Raw genomic sequence first — 9,700 nt, 5'->3', positions numbered from 1 at the left:
ATTGGCGTGTACCGAGCAACTATTTACATGTTTATGTCATGTCGGCCTGCCCACATACATCTCCCCGGGACATTCACTGGAGCTGCATTTTAAATCAGGTGACTGAACAAGACGGGCCCAGTCAGTTGTGCAATGCCCCTGACTCCTACGTCTCACAAAGCCACTCATGCACACGCTTTTGGCCACCAGTGACACAAGGGACTCTGTCTTCAACTCCACTTCACAAACACTAAAAGAGCAACCGAGATCTGGACTCCGCGGACCGGCCCCGAAACTCCAACTCCAAACCGTGGACTTTTCCTATCTTTTGTTTTTGTTTTTTTGTTGATGTTTTAGGCGTTTTTGGGTGGATATTTTTCTGAATGCAGAAGCGAGGGAGCGACGTCATCACCATGTGGATCCCGACCCCGAGCATGAGCGTCCCACAGCGGGTCATCCTCTACGGGACCTGCGCCCTGGCCGTGCTGAACTCCCTGGGCCTCCTGCTGGTCCTGGTGCAGCAGAACCGGCAGGCGTCCCGACTGGAGGGCGTGGATACCAGGCTGATGGAAGTGGAGCACAGCTCGGTGGTGGAGTTCCTGCGGGAGGTGCCCAGGGAGAGGGGAGCGGACGGGGGGCCGGATAGGTACATGTACTCGAGGAACAAGCGCAGCGGGGCGGAAGAGGAAGGGGTGCCGTACGATTCTGAAAGCGGGGCGGGGGGGTTCGAGGGGTCCGAGCAGCAGGAGGTGAGCCAGGAGGTGGGAGAGGAGGCAGAGAGGAAGAGCCGGCACAAGATGAAGCAGAAGTATCGGCACGGATACCACAAGGCGCACGTACAGGACGACACGGTGATGATGATGACCTACTCCATGGTGCCGGTGAGACAACAGGCAGTAAATGGAAAACATACTAGATTAGCTGGGCCAAAATGAAGGCCTTGGAGTCAATCGAAATTGCATGACATTGCTCAACTATTTTTTTTTGATAAGGTTCATCTCACAATGTTGCATCAGCTCTCAAGAAACACTCAGGGGGTGCAGGTAGACAGGAAATGTGCAATCAAAGACAGGATGGAGTGCAAACAATTCAATAGTAAACAGAGGTACAGCATCTTAAATCATTATATATAGACAAAATGAAACTCAAACTGCTTTTGCTGCCCTTAATACACTCCGTTATGAGTTGTACAACCCTATAAGCAAGGCTGTCACAATAATTACTATATCGACCAATCGTTCAATAAATAACAGATAAACTATGTATTTTTGGGCTAGATATTTATCGTTTGTACATTTATTAGCATTTCCCCCTTATTCTTTCTTTGTAAAACTTTTTACTGAAGCAAATTGAGTTACAGTATATTTCATGTTTATTGCAGCTTGTGTGGTATTTTAGGATATGATGATGCACTTTTAGAACAAAGGTTTACTGTCATTTTTATGCCTGAGAGTTGACAGTATCGAGTATCGTTAGAGTCAATAATATCGTTTATCGCGATATTTTCCTGCCTCAATATATCGAACTTCAGATTTGTTATCGTGACAGGTCTAACTATAAGGCCAAGAACTTCAGTGTTCAGAGTTTTATGGTCTGAGAGGAGACGCTTTCATCCTAATTGAGCTTTTCTTTTGACATTTATTTTGATAAAAAAAAGCAAATTTGATAGAGTTTAAATGGTCTAATATTGTTACTAGGAGAAAAGGGCAGGTGCAAAGGAGAGGAGGGAAAATCCCATCGTTCAGAAATAAAAAGATCATTCCCACACACCGCCTAACTGGCAAAACTGGTTCATTTGGAACAAAATGGGGATAATTGCCATTTTAACCAGATTACTATTTGTGTGAGTCAGACAGTGTGCAGGAATTATCTGTTTATTTGTGTAATAGTTATCAAACATCGGATAAAACATTTTTTGAATGAAAAATAATGACTTGTAAAGTTTTCATATTAGGCCATTTGCATTTCCTTAAATCATATAAAGTGTAATATTCTATTTTAATTCATTTTTGTTTTCAATTTCAGATAAAACTCTTAATTGACATTTGCAACAGCTCCAAAGGCGCCTGCATAGCTGGTCTGTATCATCAACTGGTCATTTCATCTCACTAACAACATTTCAGTAACACTCTGTTTATTCCCACACGCTTGTGTTTTAGGGCCTCCTGGGCTGCCTGGTGAGTTGCCTGCACATCTTAATGCTAAATCATGATGTCCCACTGAACTATTGACACGTATGGAGCCTTTGTTTCCCTATGTCAGCCCTGTAACATTCAGCTTGTGCGCTGTAGGTTTGCCTGGCACAGACGGGATGCCCGGGTACAACGGCACTGATGGGCTCCCTGGGCTGAATGGAGCACCCGGGGCGGACGGCAAGAGGGGTAAAAGAGGTAAGCGCGACTCCTCTTTTGGCCCGTGTTCGTTGTGTGGCCCATTTTGCACCGAGGCCCGGGGCGATGGCTGCCATTTTTGTACAGGGCATTGAGTAACCAGTGCACTGTAAGGCACAAAGCAGCCACTGTAAATGTATGAAGGAGAGTGAAGGAGAGTGAGGCCAAAAGAACTCACTTAAAATGGTGCAGACACAAAAGCTTTGACAAACGGAAGCCTCGAGCAGATGTGTGCTACTATGCTGAATTACAATAGTTCACTTCATTCATTTTTGCCCTAGGTTTGTAACTGGTTAGAAAAGCTATGTTTAATACTACTGTAAAGCCTGGTCAAGCCCAAGGAAAACATTGCTTTTCTTCCGCGGTTCTTGAACAAGCGATTTGAGCATCTTTCAAAACAACCATAGCAGCAATTTAAAGTGAATATGACAAGTTAGACCCAACACACCTGAACATAGGTAAAACTAATATATTATATTATATTTAGTTTTTTAATCTAACTTTTCATGGTTAGAGATTTGTTGAGATTCTCATGGCAGGAGCAAGACCCAGTGAAGCAGCAAGGCAAGTTTATTTGTAGAGCACAATGCAAATCAAAGTGCTTTTCAGTGACATACATCACTAGAAAGCAGATAAATCAGTCCATAAAACATCAACATAAAAGATAATTAATTACAGTACAAAGCAAGATGTCAAATGCACGGGATCTGAACATTGTGAGTCGAGGCCTGTCTCACATCCTTGTGAAGACTGTTCCAGATTTTAGCTCCATGAAACTGAAATGCAGCCTCACCATGTTTAGCCCTGACTCTGGGAACCACCAGGAGACCTGAGATGCTTCATACGGCTCTAACATGTCAGAGAATTACTTTGGTGCTAAACCAAGCAGAGCTGTTTTAAATTCTATTCTCTGAGTGACTGAGTGCAGAGACCGGAGCACTGGACTAATGTTGTCGTATTGTGTAAAGTTTAATTACTTAAAGCGATTGTCTTTAAGTTTAAACGTTTTACAAATTTAATAGATATAATTGACCACCTGGGCAATAAGTAGTGTTAAATAGTAGTAGTAGTAGAGCTAATGCTCTTCAGCTTTGAGGACAACACACATTGGCTGTGGCTCCTCCTGCAGGTGGTGGGTCCACAGAAGGACGGCCTGTTGGTCTCTCATTCAATAAGCTTCAGCAATGTCAAAAGTTCAAGAGTCGCATTTTTCATGAAGAGTATGATGGGAGAGTGTCACCACTGTGCAAAGCCTTCTCCAGCACATCCCAAAGATTTTCAATGGGGTTAAAATCTGGACCCTGTGGTGGCCAGTCCATGTGTGAAAATGAAGTGGCTCCCTGAGCCACTCTTTCACAATGTGAGCAGCTCACTGATCCGGGCACTGTCATCTTTGGATAAGCCTGCGCCATCAGGGAAGGAGAAATCCATTGATGGAATAACCTGGTCATTAAGGTAGTTCAGCTGCTCTCATTCTTTAGGCGTACAGTGTTGCTGAACCTGGGACTGACCGCCTGCAGCTCGGCCAGATCATCAGAGTTAAATCCAGGTGGTAGCTTTTCTTGGTCAGGCAGTGCATTAAAAAAAACAACAAAGGATACAATGAAATATAATTTTAAAAAGCTATTTTTTTGTACTTTTTAAATATGGTCCTACAATGTGTCAATAAGAAATCTGTGAGGCTATGTTTTTTCTAAATACGCAAGTAATTGCTTTTTATTTCAATCACATTAAGGCGGTCAGAAAGGCACTGGAAATGACGACAGCCTGTATTATCCAGACACTACTGGGTCTGTTACTCTCTCCACCTAACGCTGCATACCAAACACCTTCAGTTTCCTGAAACCTTTGAGCTCTAAAACTATTGAACCCATTGTTTTCTCAAAGTTGTGTGATGCGGTGCAAGCCATTGACTTCCCGCTCACATTTCCTCAAATATTATCCATGTCTGGGGGCTTTTGGGCCCGAGCTGAATGAGAAACCTCCTCCGGCCTGACCCTCTTCAGTCCAGTCTCCTCCTGTGACTCAGTGAAGCAGAGAGACATTCAGAGCTCACAAAGAAGGAGAGCGGCCATTTTATAAACTCGCAGGCTCAAGCTTGATCCGGATGTGAGCGAAAAGATAGATGCTGTTTTGTACAAGTCTATGTGGTAAACTGATTAGCATGAGAGTAAAGTGAGGTATAGTATTTTAACCATGTGACTGTGTTAGGTGCGCCTGGAGAGAAGGGCGACCCGGGGGAGAGAGGGGAGCCGGGGGAGCCTGGTCCAGCAGGAGAGAGGGGGCAACCATCCAACGACGTGATCATCGAAGGTCTGCTTTAGTTTTCTGTGTGAACCCAAAATATAAGATGAATACCTAATAACTTGTTCACAGCAAATCATCGAAAATATAGAACAGTTTTGGCCATTTCTACACATAATTTTTTTTATTCCAATATGAAGATATTAAATGGCGGTTATATGATGAATAATTGGAAATATGTTGTTTCCCCTTCCTTCTCAGGACCCCCTGGCCCCCCTGGACCCCCGGGAAATCCTGGTCCGGTCGGCCCCCCTGGTCCTCCCGGTCCTCAAGGTCCTGCCCGAATCAGACACAACAGAGCCCACCTGCAGGCCGCTCAGACTCTGGGTGAGAACAGCACTTATGTACGATATAAAAACAGTAGAAACAGCGTTGAGTGTGTTCTTATGAATCACAGGGAGACACAGCAGCCGTTTTTTTTCTTCAGCTTTTGGTTCAGTTTGCTCTCTTAAAGGTGCATTATGCAGCTTTTGACCTTGTAGTGACCCAGCAGCTGTATGAGTGGTCAGCATGGTGCATTTACTTTCCATCACAGTTGTCTCTAGCGTGCTCCAGGATCAATTGTTTGGAAGGTTTTTACTGCTGACAAACCCCATCCATCCATCCATCCATCCATCCCATCCCATCCCATCCCATCCCATTCCATCCATTCCATCCATCCTCTTCCACTTGTCCATTGCCGGGTCGTGGGAGCAGCTGTTGGAGCTGCCCAGATCACATTGCACCAGCACCTATGGCTCCTCCTGCAGGTGGTGGGTCCATAGAAGGACGGCCTCATGGTTCTAACCGGGCCTGTTGGTCTCTCATAAGGGGCTTCTGAACCGCTTTTTGTCGGACCCATCATCTAGGACCTGTTTGCCCTGGAAGACCCTACCAGGGGCACGTAGCCCCCGACAACAAAGCCCCCAGGATCATTTGGGTGCTCACCACGTTCAGGTGGCGGTTCCAGGAGGGGCTGATGAAACCTCTCACCAGAAAACCTATAAATCAATTGATCCTGGAGCGTTGTTGAGACTACCTTGATTGGCCCTGAAATAATGGCCATACGTTTTGCAAAAGATGAGTGGAATGTATCTTTTTTTAAACCGCCTCATTCCATGAGCAGCATACAGTGCCGGGAAAAAGTAAATACACCGTCTGGAATTTCTCATATTTCTGCCTAAATTGGTCAACAAATGTGGTCTGATCTTCATCAAAATCACAGGAATGATTAAACAGTGTCTGCTTGAACTAATATCACCCAAACATTTACGTTTGACCATATTTTTATGTATGTTTGTTCGCTCATATTTGCTTTTAAATAATGAGCTAAATTTTCATACTAAAGTGTTAAATTATCGTAATGTATCATAGTTTTTCTTAGTAATCGTGTGGGGAATTCTCGCTTTATAGGTTATTTTCTCAAAATGCATAATTTTCACGTTGTGGCAACGATAACTGCACGTAAAATAACACTGACAAACACCAGATTTTAAGAGTTTAAAGACTCTATACTTGATTTAGTTTCTAGTAATGGAATGTAATTTGTTTTGCCCTTCAGTAGAATGTAAAACATTTGTGAGAAAACACTGCATCTAATTATAATACATTTTTCAAGCATTTCTGTGACAGTGACCCTGTAACTTGTGAATCGTGCCTGTAAACTCGTCCTTCTGAAGAATGCATTATTTATTATGGCAATTATTCTATCAAATTATGGGAAAACTTCTTGCAGCGTCGCAGGCCGATGGGACGTCTCTGAAGGACATGATGAAATCACATGAGAAGCCAGTCAAGAAAAACGGTATGTTGGGCTATTCTTGCACAATACTTTGCCATACATTTGCAGTGATTATGTTTCTATGGTAACGCTGGTCTCTTTGGGTTTTTTTGTGAAGAGTGTCTGATAAAGTCCCTGATAAACCCCAGAGAGGTGTCGGAGATGGAGAGCACCTTTGGGTCCTGGATGAAAGACACGGCTCTGCTCCACGACGAGAGGATCTGGGTGGCTGAGCACTTCTCTGGTACAGGACCGGCAAACTTTAGTAATCGTTTATGAGATACTAACCAGCTTTTAGTATGTGTCTCATTCCGGTGTGCTTGATTAATCATCCTGCATGTTTGTCAACTCTCCTCCTCAAGAGCTTTAAACACACCCCTAAATAAAGCATTATATGACTGTAGTACGCTAATGTTACTGAGTGTGTTTGTCTGTTGTCCAGGTCGAGTGGTGAAGGAGTACAAAAGCATTGGCTCTTTCCAGAACACCAGCTTCAATATGGTGGATGTGAGGAAGTTCTTCCAGGGCTGCGGTCACACAGTCCATAACGGATCTCTGTATTACCACATCGCAGGCACCCCCACGGTCGCCAGGTACTCACTCACAGTTAATAAGGATTCACCAGGCTCACATAGTGAAAGAGTGGTTCAAGGAGCATAAGACATCATTTTCACAAATGGATTTGCCGCCACAGAGTCCAGATTTTAACCCCCATTGAGAATGGTTGGGACGTGCTGGAGAAAGCTTAGCACAGTGGCCACACTCTCCCATCATCAATACAAGATCTTAGGAAAATGTGTCCAACATCGAGGGCCCGATCTTCTGCCTGTGTTGAGGCGAGGCCGGTTGAGGCTTGTGCTACAAGCAGAGCTGACTTCAACGAGTGCTTGCTGCGTTTCCTTCGCTCGATCTCCTTTTACATTAATACTACACAAAGCCTTGCGCATGTTATTAAGCTTTTTGCAGGACAAACTACAAACTATTTCACCCACTGTGAGTTAAACACTGTCCATGTCCCTGGGAGAGAATGTCCAACAAAATATTATGCAGGCAAGACTTAGGCAGTGTAATCGGGATAAAGCAAGACAAGAGTAAAGGGACTATACGGGGTTTAAAAATGTTAAAATTATGTATTTTCCTCCCCCTACATGTTCCAGCCATGTCCTTGTGAATGAGCTCAGACCTGTTCACCACAACTGCCTCAAGAAAAATTCTGCACTGTCACTCAAAAAGTTTGGTCCGAAGTGCTTTCAGGCACGAGCTTAATATAGAAGGTGCAGTTACACATATGACCTGAGGTGGCAGTAGTGAGTATAAAATGGCCAACTTGCATCTAACCCCTTTAAGTAAGATAAATAAGTAAGTAAATAAAAAGTTGTTTTTTGTCAGTGCTCAGTTTACTGAAATAATCCAAAGTACTGAGGGTTTTGCTGCTATGGTGGAGATGGGGCATATGTAGGAGGGTTGTGGCACCGTGCTTAATTAGCCAGATGAGAGAGAAACGGGGAGAGTGTATTTTTAATGTTTGTGCTTCATTTTCTATCACTGTTTGAGGTCACACGTGTGTGATTTGTCGACAGATTTCACTTAGAGACGCGGCGGCTCCACACGCTCACCGTGGACAACGCTCTTCACCACAGTCTGGCCTATCTGCTGCAAAACTCCAAGACCTACTTCAAGGTGGCGGCGGACGAGAATGGACTGTGGTTGATCTATGCGTCTGACGTCGACGACTCCATCATGGTGGGACAGCTGGACCAGAAGACCTTCTCCATAACGTCCTACATCAACACCACGTACCCCCGAGGAAAGGCCGGGAACGCTTTCATCGCCTGCGGGGTCCTGTACGTGACCGACACCAAAGACACCAGAGTCTCCTTCGCGTTCGATTTGTTGAAAGGCAAACCAGTCAACGTCACCTTTGATTTGAGGCCTCCCGGAGGGGTGCTGGCCATGCTGTCCTACAGCCCCAAAGACAGACACCTCTACATGTGGGACAATGGTTATGTCAAGCTCTACGTGGTGCACTTTATTTCTGATGAGTGACAAACTGCAATTTAAGATTCGGCAACAACTACAGTATTGATGACATGATTGGGGATGGTTTATGAGGATATTATAGTTGTGGATTTGTCATTGCGTTGTGTCCCAAGCTGGCTTTAAGGCTGGATAAAATATCGCCAAATTATCAATGCAATATCTATATCGCAAGATTTATATCTCAGAATCACTGTGGTCCGTCCGGCTGAGATTTACATATTTTTTGCCAACAGCCCTTTTGTAAGTCAGTTTTAGCCATCATTTTCCTTAGTTTGTTCCTTTGTGGCCTTGTTTCGCTCATAGACTGTAGAATAGCGATGGAGTAAGTGAGGGTGGCTTCCCCCAAAGAGTTCAGCGCTGGCTAACTGAGGCTTGTTCATGCTAGCAATTGGCTGGGCTTTTGGAGCCAGTTCCTATTATTTAGAATAGGGCAAAAGACAAAAAAATAGGATGATGATATTGCAAGAGGTAAGACAAACACGTGGAAGTCTGACTAGCCTGCGCTCAATAATTACTTGAAAAAAGTAAAAAAAAGATTTGAATGGAAAGGCCATTAGAGAAAGGAATTTCTGGAGCCTGCCCCCATTTCCTATCAGGCTTCAGCAGCTGATGCTACATCCATGTTTTTCAGTCTATGGTTTGATCCTTATCTAGTGTTTTTAGAAGTCTGGTTTGGATACAATAATGAAAAAAAACAAATGGTGCATATTTTATTAATTATTGGAATTGGAATGTGCTGAAATGGTTTGTATTGCAATACTATTAATGTATTAATGTATAATATTCAAGACAATCATCAAATATCACAGATCTTTCTCCTATTGTTCAGCCCGACTGTTGTCTTGTAGGTTCATGACTTTGCTGTGACAGACTCAAGTACATTTTGTTGGTGAGCACAGATTATGCAGAGTGATGATGATGATGATGGTATTACATGGTATTTTCATTCAAAATATTCAAAAGAAAACCCACACATTTTGACAATGATCATCTTTATTATTATTATTATTATTATTATTATTATTATTATTATTATTATTATTATTATTATTATTATTATTATTATTCTATGATGCACTGAGCCTCATTATTACATGTTTGCCCCTTTAGTTTTAGTTGTGTCACTATGTATTTTACTCATGAGGATCTCTCTTTGCTCCTCTCTGCTCTGATGGACACTCTGTCGTTTTGTTTTTGTGCCGTGGCCCCAGGGGAAACCACATTATAC

The 9,700-nt window shown here is 43.4% G+C and overlaps 1 protein-coding gene across 1 annotated transcript; it reads left to right on the top strand.

The window, feature by feature from the left end:
• The first annotated feature begins 227 nt into the window (after positions 1 to 227).
• Positions 228 to 8,856, top strand: gldn (gliomedin). Its single transcript, XM_079554842.1, has 9 exons — positions 228 to 860; positions 2,005 to 2,060; positions 2,257 to 2,369; positions 4,581 to 4,682; positions 4,875 to 5,000; positions 6,388 to 6,456; positions 6,551 to 6,676; positions 6,875 to 7,025; positions 8,013 to 8,856. Exons 1-9 carry the CDS (start codon positions 363 to 365, stop codon positions 8,476 to 8,478), a joined length of 1,707 nt encoding a protein of 568 aa, XP_079410968.1. The 5' UTR covers positions 228 to 362; the 3' UTR covers positions 8,479 to 8,856.
• The last annotated feature ends 844 nt before the right edge of the window (positions 8,857 to 9,700 follow it).

The sequence above is a fragment of the Gobius niger genome (assembly GCF_951799975.1).
Source record: "Gobius niger genome assembly, chromosome: 4".
In the NCBI taxonomy this organism is placed as follows: domain Eukaryota; kingdom Metazoa; phylum Chordata; class Actinopteri; order Gobiiformes; family Gobiidae; genus Gobius; species Gobius niger.
Note: the sequence above shows the minus strand (reverse complement) of the source record. Positions and strands in the feature narration are given on the sequence as shown.